The 18,209-nt window shown below is 41.7% G+C and overlaps 1 protein-coding gene across 1 annotated transcript; it reads right to left on the reverse strand.

The window, feature by feature from the left end:
- Positions 1-6,509: 6,509 nt before the first annotated feature.
- On the reverse strand, positions 6,510-14,938 carry LOC118374273 (G/T mismatch-specific thymine DNA glycosylase-like). Its single transcript, XM_035760659.2, has 11 exons — positions 14,774-14,938; positions 14,440-14,510; positions 13,530-13,747; positions 12,932-13,131; positions 10,905-10,974; positions 10,481-10,616; positions 10,258-10,340; positions 9,771-9,865; positions 8,419-8,593; positions 8,007-8,132; positions 6,510-6,988 (listed from the first exon to the last, which is right to left on the reverse strand). The coding sequence occupies exons 2-11, from the start codon at positions 14,493-14,495 to the stop codon at positions 6,837-6,839; spliced, it is 1,311 nt and encodes a 436-aa protein (XP_035616552.1). The 5' UTR covers positions 14,496-14,510; positions 14,774-14,938; the 3' UTR covers positions 6,510-6,836.
- Positions 14,939-18,209: the final 3,271 nt, after the last annotated feature.

Below are 18,209 nucleotides of genomic sequence, written 5' to 3' on the forward strand. Positions count from 1 at the left end.
TCTCATGTCTACAACATGGGGAAAAGGGGACAGAAAGTCAAAATGTCACGTCTCATGTCTACAACATGGGGGAAAAGGGGACAGAAAGTCAAAATGTCACGTCTCATGTCTACAACATGGGGAAAAGGGGACAGAAAGTCAAAATGTCACGTCTCATGTCTACAACATGGGGGAAAAGAGGACAGAAAGTCAAAATGTCACGTCTCATGTCTACAGCATGGGGGAAAAGGGGACAGAAAGTCAAAATGTCACGTCTCATGTCTACAACATGGGGGAAAAGGGGACAGAAAGTCAAAATGTCACCTCTCATGTCTACAACATGGGGGAAAAGGGGACAGAAAGTCAAAATGTCACGTCTCATGTCTACAACATGGGGGAAAAGGGGACAGAAAGTCAAAATGTCACGTCTCATGTCTACAACATGGGGGAAAAGGGGACAAAGTCAAAATGTCACGTCTCATGTCTACAACATGGGGGAAAAGGGGACAGAAAGTCAAAATGTCAATGTCTACAACATGGGGGGAAAACGGGACAAAGTCAAAATGTCACGTCTCATGTCTACAACATGGGGGAAAAGAGGACAGAAAGTCAAAATGTCACGTCTCATGTCTACAACATGGGGAAAAGGGGACAGAAAGTCAAAATGTCACGTCTCATGTCTACAACATGGGGGAAAAAGAGGACAGAAAGTCAAAATGTCACGTCTCATGTCTACAGCATGGGGGAAAAGGGACAGAAAGTCAAAATGTCACGTCTCATGTCTACAACATGGGGGAAAAGGGGACAGAAAGTCAAAATGTCACGTCTCATGTCTACAACATGGGGAAAAGAGGACAGAAAGTCAAAATGTCACGTCTCATGTCTACAACATGGGGAAAAGGGGACAGAAAGTCAAAATGTCACCTCTCATGTCTATAACATGGGGGAAAAGGGGACAGAAAGTCAAAATGTTCTCATGTCTACAACATGGGGGAAAAGAGGACAGAAAGTCAAAATGTCACGTCTCATGTCTACAACATGGGGGAAAAGGGGACAGAAAGTCAAAATGTCACGTCTCATGTCTACAACATGGGGAAAAGGGGACAGAAAGTCAAAATGTCACGTCTCATGTCTACAACATGGGGGAAAAGGGGACAGAAAGTCAAAATGTCACGTCTCATGTCTACAACATGGGGGGGAAAAGGGACAGAGTCAAAATGTCACGTCTCATGTCTACAACATGGGGGAAAAGGGGACAGAAAGTCAAAATGTCACGTCTCATGTCTACAACATGGGGGAAAAGAGGACAGAAAGTCAAAATGTCACGTCTCATGTCTACAACATGGGGGAAAAGGGGACAGAAAGTCAAAATGTCACGTCTCATGTCTACAACATGGGGGAAAAGAGGACAGAAAGTCAAAATGTCACGTCTCATGTCTACAACAAGGGGAAAAGGAGACAAAGATGCAGTTACCACTTTCTCCAACAGAAGGTCACCAAGTTTGAGTGATCCGCTCAAACTTACACGTTGTCCACAAAAGCTGGAGGATGCGAGATCAGGTTGGAATAACTGGCTCTTTATTCAATTCTAAGGGGCTTTATTAGCATGGAAAACGTGTTTACTTTGCCAAAACAAGTGAAATAAACAGTAAACCAAAGTGAGAAGACACAAAAACATCAACATTGCACTCAATATTTGAAAAAAAAGACAACTGTTATTATCAGCTATGTGAAAATAGTAGTAGTATGAATTGTAAGGGAAGATAAACAGATACATATTGGTGGTATTTAGAATGTTGTTTGTGCTCCACCAGTTGCCCTTTTCTCATGGCAGCGTACCACAAATCTTGCTTTAAATTATTTTTTAAATGTAACACTTTATTTTACCAGGTAAGTTGACTGAGAACACGTTCTCATTTACAGCAACGACCCGGGGATTGCTGCTGTGATTGCACAGTCTGAAATACCAAACTGATATGGGAGTTTATGAATGTTTGATTTGTGTAATCTGAGGAAAATATGTGTCTCTAATGTGGTCATACATTTGGCAGGAGGTTAGGAAGTGCATCTCAGTTTCCACCTCATTTTGTGGGCAGGATGCACATAGGCAGATATGGCTCTCGAGAGAAGACAGGCTACGGCGGCCTTTCTCAATAGCAAGGCTATGCTCACCGAGTCTCTACATAGTCAAGGATTTTCTTACTTTGGAGTCAGTCACAGTGGGCAGTTGTTGTGCCCCTGTGTACTTTCTGTTAAGAGCCAGATAGCATTCACATTTGCTCTGTTTTTGTGGTTGATTCTTTTCAGTGTGTCAAATACCTATATGTTTTGCTTAGGTCATTGTGTAGCTGTCTTCGGGGTCTGTGTTTGTGAACAGAGCCCCAGAACCAGCTGGCTGAGGGGACTATTTCATAGGTTAGGTGGATGTAGAGCTGAACAGCTCTTTTGGGGGATGTAGATAACTAGCGTGTATCATCCTAAATTCTGCTCTGCATGCATTGTTTGGGGTTTGCATTGTACACAAAGTATATACAGTGCCTTGCGAAAGTATTCGGCCCCCTTGAACTTTGCGACCTTTTGCCACATTTCAGGCTTCAAACATAAAGATATAAAACTGTATTTTTTTTGTGAAGAATCAACAACAAGTGGGACACAATCATGAAGTGGAACGACATTTATTGGATATTTCAAACTTTTTTAACACTTCAAAAACTGAAAAATTGGGCGTGCAAAATTATTGCAGCGTCTCAATTGGGTGTTTGTCCTATTTTGTAAATGATTGGTTGGTGAGTGGACCCCAGACCTCACAACCATAGAGGGCAATGGGTTATATAACTGAATAATTTTGGGATGTTGAGTTTTATGTTCCTTTTGATGAAGTAGAAAGCCCTTCTTTCCTTGTCTTTTTAGATCATTCACAGCCTTGTGGAAGTTACCTGTGGTGTTGTTTGTTTAGACCAAGGTATGTATAGTTTTTTGTGTGCTCTAGTGCAACAGTGTCTAGATGGAATTTGCATTTGTTGTCCTGGCTACTGGACCTTTTTTGGAAAACCATTACATCTCTTACAGAGATTTACTGTCAAGGCCCAAGTCTGACAGAATCTGTGCAGAAGATCTAGGTGCTGCTGTAGGCCCTTCTTGATTGGGTACAGGAGCACCAGATCATCTGCAAACAGTAGACATTTGATTTCCAAGTCCAGCAGGGTGAGGCCGGGTGCTGCAGACTGTTCTAGTGCCCTCACCAATTAATTAATATACACTGAGTATCAGTGGTGGTTGGTGTCATTTAAGACGAGGGAGGATTATTATTATCAGTTCACTTTCACATCAGCCTCATAAAAACAGCATGGTCACTTTGATCATTGTATATATAATTCCTTCTAGCAGCGATCTATGTGCTCTCCTCCTGTCACCTTTTCCCTTCTCTTGTGGACTTCAGTGCACAACACATTATCTGTCTGTGACCAGGTGAAAAACCTTTCCAAGCCAAACCTCTACACCTTGTAGACCTGCACACGTCTGGGATGAGCTACAGGACAATAGGCAAGCAGTTTGGTGAGATGGCAACAACTGTTGGTGCAATTATTAGAAAATGGAAGAAGTTCAAGATGACGGTCAATCACCCTCAGTCTGGGGCTCCACGCAAGATCTCATCTCGTGGGGCATCAATGATCATGAGGAAAGTGAGGGATCAGCCCAGAACTACACGGCAGGACCTGGTCAATGACCTGAAGAGAGCTGGGACCACAGTCTCAAAGAAAACCATTAGTAACACACTACGCCGTCATGGATTAAAATCCTGCAGCGCACGCAAGGTCCCCCTGCTCAAGCCAGCGCATGTCCAGGCCCGTCTGAAGTTTGCCAATGACCATCTGGATGATCCAGAGGGGGAATGGGAGAAGGTTGTGTGGTCTGATGAGACAAAGAATAGCGTTTTGGGTCTAAACTCCACTCAAGAACACCATCCCAACCGTGAAGCATGGAGGTGGAAACATCATTCTTTGGGGATGCTTTTCTGCAAAGGGGACAGAACGACTGCACCGTATTGAGGGGAGGATGGAGGGGCCATGTATGGCGAGATCTTGGCCAACAACCTCCTTCCCTCAGTAAGAGCATTGAAGATGGGTTGTGGCTGGGTCTTCCAGCATGACAACGACCCTAAACACACAGCCAGGGCAACTAAGGAGTGGCTCCGTAGGAAGCATCTCAAGGTCCTGGAGTGGCCTAGCCAGTCCAGACCTGAACCCAATAGAAAATCTTTGGAGGGAGCTGAAAGTTTGTATTGCCCAGCTACAGCCCCGAAACCTGAAGGATCTGGAGAAGGTCTGTATGGAGGAGTGGGCCAAAATCCCTGCTGCAGTGTGTGAAAACCTGGTCAAGAACTACAGGAAACGTATGATCTCTGTAATTGCAAACAAAGGTTTCTGTACCAAATATTAAGTTCTGCTTTTCTGATGTATCAAATACTTATGTCATGCAATAAAATGCAAATTAATTATCTAAAAATCATACAATGTGATTTTCTGGATTTGTTTTAGATTCTGTCTCTCACAGTTGAAGTGTACCTATGATAAAAATTACATGCTACTATAAGTAGAAAAAACGACATGCTTTGTAATTAGGAAAACCTGCAAAATCGGCAGTGTATCAAATACTTGTTCACCCCACTGTATTTTTTCAAATACAACAATTGCTTCTCAATTTTGGAAGAAATGAATGAGAAAAACAGTTCAACTTTTGTCTTTCTCTCTGTGTGTCAACTACTCATTCTCTGATCCTTTATTTGGGTGGACAACGTCACGTCATGCTGCAAGAGCTCTGATCGGTTCGGGGATGTCCCTGGGAGTTGTCATAATGATTGTATAAGTCTATGGAAGGGTTATGAACCCAGAGTGAACCAGCAGAGTTCGCCCGTTGTTTGTTGCGTCGCCTCGCCTTAGCTGAGGAACTCATATCTCTTTAAAACCTAACCCTAATCACATTTGCTAACCTAAAAAAAACTACATTTTTTTTCACATACATTCTTACTTTATAGCCATTTTTTACTTTGCAACTGGCCTATCAAGTGGGAACCCAGCCAGTGTTTCCAGGAGAAAAGCCTTTTCAATTTGATAGGATATCAGAATACAGAATGTGGTTATGAGGGATTATCAGTGCCACTTTGTAAATAAATGCTAAATAGGTGTGTGAAAATGATACATTAATTTATATTTTCATATCAGTGTGCATGATTAATGCCACAATAAAATTCAAAAGAAATTGAAAATGTTGATTTGTAAATGGTGAACATATCTTCCTAAATGAAAATCCCAAATGGTAAGTGTACGGTGCAAAGAGAAACTGGGTGTCTGTTTTAAATTTCCAAATTTACCAAATTAGCATGGTCTCTTTTCCATTTTCAAAGTGTATGCAAATAGCTTATCGGCGGCGTGAACGAGGAGAGCAACACGACTCCCACGTGAAGTAGTACTTTCTAGCCATGCTGGGTTCCCTGTGTATTGGTGTGACAAACGGTGTGAGCCCAGGGGTGTATTCACTAGGAACCAAACGGAATGAACAGGGAGGGGGACCTACCTGAATTTATCCAATAGATACTTAGTTTTTGTTCCAAAACGGTCACTATTTTGCTATGGAAACCGTTTACCGTTTCAGAACCAAATAGGGCGAAACCAGAGTTTCTACTGAACAAATTCAGATGTGTCCTTCTCCGTTTTGTTTGCTTCCCCTTAAACGTTTTGCAACAGAATCAGCGGAATGAATACACATCTAGTCTCCTGTGGCAGAGGCATCCATTCCATGACCCGTAGGTCCACGGTAGCGTTTTGAAACCTGATTGGCTGAAGGCGTTATGCAACATCCAGGGACTAGCATTGGTGGTCATCTAAACATTTGTCATGATAAGACAAGGCATGGTTATTTCTGTATAATGAAAGGAGTGATTCGATTCTGCGTCCAGGGACATATTCTGGTTTGACATTGTAAGATGTCCGTCTTGTTTGGTAAATTATAAACTCTGTTGCTCTGCTGAAGATCAATATATGGTTCAGAGGTCAGATGAATGATATAACGTCATGATCATCAGTCATAAGGAGGAAACTGGGGCTACCTTCACCTGAAACGGTCTCTAAAATGGCCTGGAGAAAACTGCTGGAACTGCTGGGACCGCTAGAAAAGGTGGCTGTGAAGCCAGGAGACGGAAACTAGGGTCGTGTTCATTAGGACACACCGTAACAAAACTAAGCATTTCAGTGCCTCCCTGTTATTCCAGTTCTCTTTAAAAGCTTTCCACTGTTGAATTCACTAGACACAAAGCAGAAGCAAACAGGGGAGGTACTATTTGAATTTGTCCAATAAGAAAAACTTCATTTTCCGTTGCATTATGTTTTCATACGGTGTGCCCTAATGAATACGGCCCATGCCGTCTTGGAACTGTCAGGTACCTATCTTTTTCATTCAACTTGATCACTTTACAAGTCATAATGAACCATGTACATCATTAAGTTCCGGATTCCACAAAATAACTGTCAATGTCAGTTGTACAACTGATTTAATATCTCTGTAATAACAAACTTAAAAATTCCAGAGCACAATTACACTTCCACATGTGAGGGATACAACAAAATCCCATTCTTTAAAAATATAAAAATAAGACACTGGACACATGCTGTATGAAATGCAATAAATAGTTATAAAAATTAATGGGGAATAAAATGGGCTGTGTTTTAAAAGAGAGAATTTGAAAAACAGGAGTCCAGTCAAGATGGGCCATTTCTCCTCCATCTTCCTTCTAGTGTGACGCATGCATTATGATGCCTCAGAAACGGTGTGACCCAATGACTTTCTTGTGGGGGCCTTCTTCAAAAGGTTTCTGCTCCCAACTGAGGTTGAGCTACATTGCTACTGTTACAGCTAATGTCCGGTATCTGGTCTGCAAACGACTGTGTCATCCACTGGTCGTATGGCATGTGGTTCAATGGTGTAGCTTGGGCTTGGTCCTTACTGGGCATTGCTAAAAGGAGTATAAAAAACAAACAATTTATTCAGATGTAAAAATGGTATCCACGACTTCATCTAGATAAAGGGCTTCATCTGACTCTGGGTCAGTAGATAAAGGGCTTCATCTGACTCTGGGTCAGTAGATAAAGGGCTTCATCTGACTCTGGGTCAGTAGATAAAGGGCTTCATCTGACTCTGGGTCAGTAGATAAAGGGCTTCATCTGACTCTGGGGTCAGTAGATAAAGGGCTTCATCTGACTTCATCTGACTCTGGGTCAGTAGATAAATCTGACTCTGGGTCTTCATCTGACTCTGGGTCAGTAGATAATCTGACTCTGGGTCAGTTCATCTGACTCTGGGTCAGTAGATAAATCTGACTCTGGGTCTTCATCTGACTCTGGGTCAGTAGATAAGATTAAGGATTAAGGTCTTCATCTGACTCTGGGTCAGTGGGTCATCTGGGTCAGTAGATTAAGGTCATCTGGGTAGATAAGATTAAGGTCATCTGGGTCAGTAGATTAAGGTCATCTGACTCTGGGTCAGTAGATTAAGGTCATCTGACTCTGGGTCAGTAGATTAAGCTGACTCTGGGTCAGTAGATTAAGGTCATCTGACTCTGGGTCAGTAGTTAAGGTCATCTGACTCTGGGTCAGTAGATTAAGGTCATCTGACTCTGGGTCAGTAGATAAAGGGCTTCATCTGACTCTGGGTCAGTAGATAAAGGGCTTCATCTGACTCTGGGTCAGTAGATAAAGGGCTTCATCTGACTCTGGGTCAGTAGATTAAGGTCATCTGACTCTGGGTCAGTAGATTAAGGTCATCTGACTGGGTCAGTAGATTAAGGGCTTCATCTGACTCAGGGTTAGAAGGTAAAGGGCTTCATTGCCTAAATCCTGAAGTAACCCTTTAACAAACCAACAGCTGTATGAATAGTGATGACAAGTCATTCATCTTTAGGGTCTATTTTCCTATCAGCCGAGATGCACTAACGAAAGACGAAAAATAAACACTCTTCAGAAACTTGCTCTCACCGGTCTCTTTGGTGGAGGAAATGTTGCAGTAGCTTGTGCTTTGCCTTGCCTCCTCACGCTCCCCGTCGCAGGTCTCGTACGCAGGATCCACCTGCTCCTCCTTGATGGCCATCCTCTTAGCATCCTCTGTAGCAGTGGTACAGGAAATACAAGATTAGTGATCAACAACACTGCTCTTCAACACGATTGCCAATCTAGAGAGCACACCCTCATTTATCATTTGAACGTTCACCACATGACTGAATATAATTGGCGTAACATGAAGCGCCTGATGGCATCCTTATCAATGGCATTATATTCAGTATATATCAGAGATTCAGTTAACGGGTTTCTCATGTTCGTTCTGAAATAGCAGCGTGAACAAGACTTTGAAGTGTGGCAACGCTCAACTCCGACATGACCATTATTTTACCTTTGGCAAGTCCCAAGTCGAAGTGGTACTCAGTCTCTTGCACCTCGCGGACCACTGAGACCACACCTTTGATCTTGTCCCGTAGCTCCTTCAGCTTGATGTAGAAGTGAACCTTGTCCTGAGCGCGGGGGAACTGGGCACAGCGGGGGCTTGACGAAGGCATCAAGTAGCACACCTAGGATGTATGCAATGAGTGAAGACAATCGCAACGTTGCAGGTAGAAATGTTTGGAGACGACACGGCTCACAGCTCTACGTGACATAACGCTAAACTTGATCTACAATACATTTCTATCTGAATCTATAAAGATGTACCCTCTTAAACAGACCCCAAAACAACAGTAGGAACAGAAAATGAGAGAATGGATACAAACATGTGCGACTAGTTACTATACTGAACAAAAATATAAAAACGCAACATGCAACAATTTTAAAGATTAAGGAAATCTGTCAATTGAAATTCATTCATTAGGCCCTAATCTATGGATTTCACATGACTGGGAATACAGATATGCATCTGTTGGTCGAAGATACCTTGAAAGGGGGGGGGGGGTGGATCAGAAAACCAGTCAGTATCTGGTGTGACCACCATTTGCCTCATGCAGCGTGACATCTCCTTCAAAATAGAGTTGATCAGGCTGTTGATTGTGGATTGTGGAATGTTTTCCCACTCCTCTTCAATCGCTGTGCGAAGTTGCTGGATATTAGCAGGAACTGGATCACGCTGTCATACACATTGATCCAGAGCATCCCAAACGTGCTCAATGGGTGACATGTCTGGCGATTATGCAGACCATGGAAGAACTGCAACATTTTCAGCTTCTAAGAATTTTGTATAGATCCTTACGACATGGGGCCGTGCATAATTCAGTTTGTCAGGCAGGTTGGACACAAAGTTCTTGAGGTGAGCAAAGCTCTAGCGAACTCCATATTTCCTCGTCAGTATACGTGTCAAAGGGGTCAAGGTTTCATGCTGAAACATGAGGTGATGGCAGTGGATGAATGGCACGACAATCTCTGTGCATTCAAATTGCCATCGATAAAATCTAGTTGTGTTCGTTGTCAGTAGCTTATGCCTGCCCATACCATAACCTCACCATGGGGCACTCTGTTCACAATGTTGACATCAGCAAACTGCTCGCCCACCTGTCAGGTGGATGGATTATTTTGGCAAAGGAGAAATGCTCACTAACAGGGATGGAAACAAATTCGTGCACAACATTTTTAAGAAAGAAGCTTGTGTGTGGAACATTTCTGGGATCTTCTATTTCAGATCATGAAACATGGGACTAACACTTTCTTTACATGTTGCGTTTATATTTTGGTTCAGTGTATTTTGGTAAAACTACTTACTGTTTCGGTTTCTGGGATTTTGTACGGCTGTAAGCCAAACTCGAGTTTCTTTGCCTTCACTCCAAAGATCTCTTTGCTGAAAATTTCGTAAATACCTGCCGAAAAAGAGTAATTTAACCTTAATTCAACTAGGCAAGTCAGTTAAGAAAAAAATCTTATTTACAATGACGACCTACACCGGCCAAACCCAGACGACGCTGGGACAATTGTGCACCGGCTCTATGGGACTCCCAATCACGGCCGGTTGTGATACGGCCTGGATTTGAACCAGGGTGTCTGTAGTGACGCCTCTAGCACTGCGACGCAGTGCCTTAGACCGCTGTGATACAGCCTGGAATCGAACCAGACCGTAATGCAATGAATATCATCATTAAATTATGTGGGTCTAACTTTTGTCGAAATGACAAGTATTTCTGTTTTTATCTGTAAAAGACAAAACATAAACTATAATTGTAATTACTGATATCCTCTTTAAAAATGTGCTCACATTTTCCGTTGAAAGCTGCGATTAGTGGCTTGTATTTCTTCAGCTTCTCCACCAATTGCCGGCCTCCTTCACGAAACTCTTTGCTGTAGATATAGTAACAAAGTTAGCCTAGACAATGAACCAATAACCATGACAACTATGAACCAATAACCATGACGACAATTGTAACTAGAAAGAAAATGCATCATGGATGTTTAATGTTTTATTACTATAGGTTTGACACCTTGAGAGGTCTTTGCTTCCTGGCGTTGTCCTCTCCACCATGTTGGTAAAGCCAATGCCATACTTCTCCGGCAGGCTCAGATCGTGCATGTGGTTGAGCTGCTCATCAGTAAGACCAGAGAGGAACAGGCATTTCCCTAAGGTCCAAAACAAAAACAATGCTCAATCACTTTCATCATACTGTTACTAATAACGGGGGTTGTGTTCACTAGGCACGAAATGGAAGAAAGCGTTCTAAAACGAGTCAAAGAGAGGAGGTACCGTTTGAACTCGTCCAACAAGAATGGCTTGTTTTTTAATTTTCTTCCGCTGCACAATGTTTTGCTTTGTTGTGCCCTAATGAACATGACCCTAATCAGGCAGTCAGTATGTGGTATTACAGTACTCTGTATGTATGTATGGAAATTGAAGTGAGTGCTACATACAAAAATGGTTTCCTGGGTTTGGGTAATGTCGTCCCTTGTAGGCTGACAACAGTCCTGGATTGATACCAATCTGAGAAAGGGATCATAAATTATTATTGCAAAATGCTAGAGTCATTTTTGATTCGATTCAAATTCACAACACATACGTAGTACATGGGTTTAATCTAATGAAAAATTGTGTTTGATCCAATGGGCTATCATCATGGTAGAATGGTGTGTGTATTCCAGGAGCTATCATCATGGTAGAATGGTGTGTGTATTCCAGGAGCTATCATCAGGGTAGAATGGTGTGTGTATTCCAGGAGCTATCATCATGGTAGAATGGTGTGTGTATTCCAGGAGCTATCATCAGGGTAGAATGGTGTGTGTATTCCAGGAGCTATCATCAGGGTAGAATGGTGTGTGTATTCCAGGAGCTATCATCAGGGTAGAATGGTGTGTGTATTCCAGGAGCTATCATCAGGGTAGAATGGTGTGTGTATTCCAGGAGCTATCATCAGGGTAGAATGGTGTGTGTATTCCAGGGGCTATCATCAAATCAAATGTATTTATATAGAATGGTGTGTGTATTCCAGGAGCTATCATCAGGGTAGAATGGTGTGTATTCCAGGAGCTATCATCAGGGTAGAATGGTGTGTGTATTCCAGGGGCTATCATCAGGGTAAATGGTGTGTGTATTCCAGGAGCTATCAAGGGTAAATGGTGTATTCCAGGAGCATCATCATGGTAGAATGGTGTGTATATTCCAGGAGCTATCATCAGGGTAGAATGGTGTATTCCAGGGCTATCATTAAATGTATTTATATAGCCCTTCGTAGAATGGTGTATTCCCAGCCTAAAACCCCAAACAGCAAGCAATGCAGGTGTAGAAGCATCAGGGTAGATTGGTGTGTATATTCCAGGAGCTATCATTGGGGTAGAATGGTGTATTCCATGAGCTATCATTAGGGTAGAATGGTGTATTCCATGAGCTATCATCAGGGTAGAATGGTGTATTCCATGGGCTATCATCAGGGTAGAATGGTGTATTCCATGGGCTATCATTAGGGTATAATGGTGTATTCCATGGGCTATCATTAGGGTATAATGGTGTATTCCATGGGCTATCATTAGGGTATAATGGTGTATTCCATGGGCTATCATTAGGGTATAATGGTGTATTCCATGGGCTATCATCAGGGTAGAATGGTATATTCCATGGGCTATCATCAGGGTAGAATGGTATATTCCATGGGCTATCATTAGGGTAGAATGGTGTATTCCATGGGCTATCATCAGGGTAGAATGGTGTATTCCATGGGCTATCATCAGGGTAGAATGGTATATTCCATGGGCTATCATTAGGGTAGAATGGTATATTCCATGGGCTATCATTAGGGTAGAATGGTATATTCCATGGGCTATCATTAGGGTAGAATGGTATATTCCATGGGCTATCATTAGGGTAGAATGGTATATTCCATGGGCTATCATTAGGGTAGAATGGTATATTCCATGGGCTATCATTAGGGTAGAATGGTATATTCCATGGGCTATCATTAGGGTAGAATGGTATATTCCATGGGCTATCATCAGGGTAGAATGGTATATTCCATGGGCTATCATTAGGGTAGAATGGTATATTCCATGGGCTATCATTAGGGTAGAATGGTATATTCCATGGGCTATCATTAGGGTAGAATGGTATATTCCATGGGCTATCATTAGGGTAGAATGGTGTATTCCATGGGCTATCATTAGGGTAGAATGGTATATTCCATGGGCTATCATTAGGGTAGAATGGTATATTCCATGGGCTATCATTAGGGTAGAATGGTATATTCCATGGGCTATCATTAGGGTAGAATGGTATATTCCATGGGCTATCATTAGGGTAGAATGGTATATTCCATGGGCTATCATTAGGGTAGAATGGCCTATCATTAATAATGGTACAGATTTTTTTTTAATGGCCAAACTTTACATAAACAGCCCTACTCAACATCACCAGTCTGAAAATTTCACAAATTAAATTATGTTAAACTCACTATCAAAATGTCCAGGTTGTGGTCAATAATATCTGGCAGGGTTTTGGCCATAACCTCATCCACTGACATGCCATTGAAACGGTTAAGGGTCCTTTTGGCTTTCTTCAGGGCCTCTGCCTGATCGTAGTCCTCCTGCGGTTGGCCCTCCCCCGGCTTCTGTTTGGGAGGCCGACCTCTCTTTCTCTTCCCTGGCGTCGGAGCTAAAAGACAGAAAATTAACAAGTTTGCAGGGGAATCCATTTGAGACGAGGTGCAGAATCGCAACTCTTGATCACATGATGAGTGATTATCCGGGAAGCAAAAGGGGATTTATTTAAAAAAATCAGTGATCCTGTGCAGTCCGGCTGCATCGTAGTCAATCTCAGACACGCCCAATGATTCTGTGGAAGGTGCCAGACAAATATAATTGGATTGATTACTGGAACAGCACTAGGGTGAGGATAGATCAGTTCATGTTAACACCAGGGTGGTGGGGACTGGGGAAATGTGTACGCAGAGAAGAGAGCGCACAACAAATAGAGCTGTACAAATATTGACCACGCAAACATGTCAGACGGCATGGCTAAGTAAGGGGGGGAGGGGGAGGGTCATCACATACCTTGTGATGTATCCACAGGCTGATCGTGTTGGACGATTGGCTCTTGATGGAAGTCGTGATGGAAGTCCAGCTCTTGGTGGACAGGGAGGTCCTGGTGGACAGACAGCTCCGTCATGACCCGGTCCTCTCTGGATCCCTCCATGTAATGACCCATATGGCCCGTGTTATGGTACTGCATCACATGTTGAGCTTGGGGGTGCTGCTGGGTGGACTGGTACCTACAGGTCCATAAGACAAAAGAAACAGACTGGGGTGACACCATCTTCTTTTGTTTTCAAATGGGGTTTGTCCAGAGAGGTGACAAACCGGAAGACAAAGAAATGACTGAGGGTCCATAGAGAAACTGTTCATGCTCCTAGAATACATTTCACACACACATTGGTTTGATGTCTCATGTTTCCTGGTCAGAAAACATTTCATGGCCCAACTTTTGGATTTTTACATGGGTGCGTGTGCTATTAATGATCATGTTGTAAGGATGCATATGTTTTAACGTCTAGGATTACTTTAGTTAAATGTAAATGGCCTATCAATGACATGTCACCTCACTCTGCATCCATAGAGTAACTTCGCATATAAACTTCCAATTAGTTTTTTTCTTTGCAAATCATTATTTAATCATGTACATTGTACCATGTAGAAATGTCTGCCTTCATGCCAGTCTGTCTTCACAGGATCATAATTGTTTCTTAATTTAAAAAAGTACAGTGTTGAGGGGGGGGGGGCATGCTTTGTCTAATAATGACATTAATACATAGCCTGCTGTAGGCCATGGCGATAGAAACTGTTTTGACAGTTGTTGCAGAATTAGCTTTATTTAAAACATGTTGATTGACACACTGACACTCCACAACAATTGTATTTTATGCAAAAACCTCCCAACACCCAACGCGTTCGGAGGACAACTCACCACTGTTGGAGATAATCCGTAGGAACCGTCAGTGACGTATACTGCTTTTCTTCCATCTTTACGAGGATTTACTTAAATAAATTAACATTCATGTTGCTGTTAGCTACAGTGATATGCCCTTTTACACTGTAATTTACCACAGTATGAGTATTGGCAAAACTATCGGCCTTTAGATTTGGCAAACTGATTGTTATCACAACACCACAAAGACGTTTGGTGGTAAGAAGGGTTACAGACAACTAACATTCATTCTAGCTACTAAACAAGCTTGCTGGGAAATTGCAAGGGGAGTATATAAACGTGCTAATACAAGAGATGTTGACTAGCGACATACCTGTTATACATATGTTTAGAATTCCTTTTTCACAAAATGTACCGATTGAGGGCGATCAATGGACCCAAAACAAAGACCATTTAGGAACATTGGGGTGAAGCGTCTTTTCAGTTTATTGTTAGCTTTACCGTAACAAAAGTATTTGCGTTGTCGCCGCCTACTGGGTTGGAGTGTGGAGCTCACATCATTAATCCATTCAAAATTAAATCAAATTGTTTTGGTCGCGTACACATATTTTGCAGATGTTATCGCGGGTGTAGTGAAATGCTTGTGTTCAACAGTGCAGTAATGCCTAACAATACACCCGAATACCCCAAATAAATATAAAATAATTAAAATTAGAACGAGCAATGTCAGAGTCCGGACTATAAATATATATGTATATGATGGTGTGTATAGACATTATGGACAGTATATGAATAAAAACAATTGTGTACAGCAGCAGTTATAGGATGAGCCTTGACTAGAATACAGTACATACATATGAAGTTTATTATTATTATTAATATTGTTAAACCTTTATTTAACCAGGAAGGGCTCATTGAGATTTAAAATCTCTTTTTTTAAGAGTGTCCTGGCCAAGATCAGCAGCACCAAGTCATTACAAAAATTACAGACAAGCAACATGAAAAACTTCTGAACAATAAAAATGCCCAAATAAAAATGTAGTAAACCCAAAATGGCTTTGTAAATAAAAGTATACCAGTGACTGAGCCTACGAGTGACTAGAGAAGGCCAGTCAACCCTGATATACAAAGTGCAGTGGTGCGTAAGGGATTTGCAGTCTAAAATAAATCTCAAAGTGCCATGGTAAAGGGTGTCAATTGATCTCAAACACTGAGTGGAAGCATTCATATATAAAATATCCGCATACTCGGGTAAAGGCATAAATGTAACTAATACTAGCCTCCTTCTGGCTTCAAAAGAAAAACAGTTGGTAAAATGCTATGTAAACACTATTAAAGTGACGAGTATTCAATGATAAATGTCCATAGGGCAGCAGTCTCTAAGGTGCAAGGTCTAGGTCAAGGCCCTGCGGTTAAAGATGCCTTACCAGGTGGTGATACAGCCCAACAGGATTTTTTATTTTACTAGGCAAATTTGGCCGGGATTGGGGAGTGCCATAGGGCAGCGTACAATTGGCCCAGGGTTGGCTGGGGTAGGCTGTCATTGTAAATAAAAATGTGTTTTTAAATGACTGCCCTGTTCTAAGCCAATTGTAATTTTCCTAAGTCCCTCTTTGTGTCACCTGACTACACGACTGAACAGGAATCAAGGTGCGACAAAACTAGGGCCTGTAGGACCTGCCTTGTTGACAGTGTTGTTAAGAAGGCAGAGCAGCGCTTTATAAGGGACAGACTTCTCCCCATCTTAGCTACTGTTGTAAACATTTTTGACCGTGACAGTTTACAATGCAGGGTTATTTCAAGCAGTTTAGTCACTTCAACTTGCTCAATTTCCACATTATTTATTACAATATTTAGTTGAGGTTTAGGGCTTAGTGAAAGATTTGTCCCAAATTCAATACTTTTAGTTTTCGAAATGTTTAGGACTAAACTTATTCCTTGCCACCCATTCTGAAACTAACTGCAGCACTTTGTTAAGCGTTGCAGTCATTTATGTCGCTGTCGGAGCTGATGTGTATAGTGTTGAGTCATCTGCATGCATAGAAATACTGGCTTTACTCAAAGCCAGTGGCATGTCATTAGTAAAGATTGAAAAGAGTAAGGGGCCGAGGCAGCTGCCCTGGGGAATTCCTGATTCTACCTGGATTATGTTGTAGAGGCTTCCATTAAAAGAGCACCCTGTGTTAATGTATAATGAATACATCACTGTCCATCTCTCTCCTGTATAGGTAAGTGATTGGTCCTCTCGGGCTGATTTTAAGATGCCTGCCGGTGTATCTTGACCTCGGTACCTGCGGATGTTTGGTGCCAGTGTACTATCCATGTTCGCCAGAACAGAGGTCATCAGTACTACAGACCCGATCTAGTAAGCACGGGAACAAGCACCCTATCCATCTCTGTGTGCTTTTTATATTATATGACCACAAAATTAAAAGGTCCACGTTGTCTTTGTGTTTTGCATACTTGTTGATAAAATCATACATGGAAATGTATTGCTTGAAAATGTTGCTGAGACTCCAATGTAATGCATACATGTTTAATTTCCCTTCGCCAGACTATTCCAGAAACCTGGCGAGTTGAGGACAGAACTGCTGGGCAGAGAAGAGGCTGCTGCTGCTGAACAGAGACAAGGACCCTTTCGGTGTTTTTTCATACAGTATCTTACTCCAGAGCAATCCATGTACATATTGTACATGCTCAAACCACAACAAAGAGACAATTATGACTAGAAAATAGGATGTCCTTGTGCGTGTGTATCACATATGTAATGGAATATGACATTTGGTGTAAATGTACCTGTGCCAATTTTATTTATTGTGTTTATGCTTTAATAGATTATATAAATCAGGTCCACACATGTAAGAATTCTGAGAAAGGGTGTCTTTCACCAAATATTTTCAAAATGTGAGTTTCATTATTTATTCATAAAAAATGATTATCATCATCATTCTGATCAGAGCATAAGAAGAGCAGCTCCCACATGATAGAAATATAATTAATTATATTTCTGTGTCCATGACCACCTGGCGTATCCATAGCAATCAATGTAGCAAGCTAAATATTATTTTCACACAAGTATGGCAATGCCAGGAGAGCCAGTATGGCAATGCCAGGAGAGCCAGTATGGCAATGCCAGGAGAGCCAGTATGGCAATATCCAGGTGAACCCTTGGATAATTGAACAAGCATGCTCGTCTTTTACAGACCAGTTTAGACTTATTTTTAATTATTTTCTTCCTTTCATGTTTGCTGGTTTAAAGTACAAAGAAATGTAAGTTGGCCTGCTGCTGCTAACGCTAACTGCACTGATGGCTTGACGGACTAAGGCTGGAGAGCGGGACTTCAGAACAAAATACACTAGTATCCTCTTTGGCAACATTAGTTAACGAATTCACCCCCCAAATCATGTTTTTTCTTTCACCTTCTCGTGTTTTGTACTCTTCTAATACTACAGTGTTGTTTTTCACCCAGGATCTACTTGTTTGATGAATAGAAGGGTTGAAGCATACGAGTATGACTTTGTGGAATATTGACACATGAGATACACTACTGGTTTTTAGAACACCTACTCATTCAACAGTTTCTTTATTTTTACTATTTTCTTCATTGTAGAATAATTATGAAATAACACATTTGGAATCATGTAGTGACCAGAAGTGTTAAATATATTTTATATTTGAGATTATTCAAATAGCCACTCTTTGCCTTGATGATAGCTTTGCAAACTCTTGGCATTCTCTCAACCAGCTTCACCTGGAATGCTATTCCAACAGTCTTGAAGGAGTTACCACATATGCTGAGCACTTGTTG

The sequence above is a fragment of the Oncorhynchus keta genome, chromosome 26 (genome assembly GCF_023373465.1).
Source record: "Oncorhynchus keta strain PuntledgeMale-10-30-2019 chromosome 26, Oket_V2, whole genome shotgun sequence".
Lineage (NCBI taxonomy): Eukaryota > Metazoa > Chordata > Actinopteri > Salmoniformes > Salmonidae > Oncorhynchus > Oncorhynchus keta.

Excerpts from the sequence above, each read along its gene's own strand:
- LOC118374273 (XM_035760659.2), bottom strand. The coding sequence starts at position 14,495 with ATGGAAGAAAAGCAGTATACGTCACTGACGGTTCCTACGGATTATCTC. Across the intron at positions 8,133-8,418 it reads CGACTTGGGACTTGCCAAAG|AGGATGCTAAGAGGATGGCC; the intron begins GTAAAATAATGG and ends CCACTGCTACAG. Across the intron at positions 6,989-8,006 it reads TTCCTCCACCAAAGAGACCG|CAATGCCCAGTAAGGACCAA; the intron begins GTGAGAGCAAGT and ends TACTCCTTTTAG.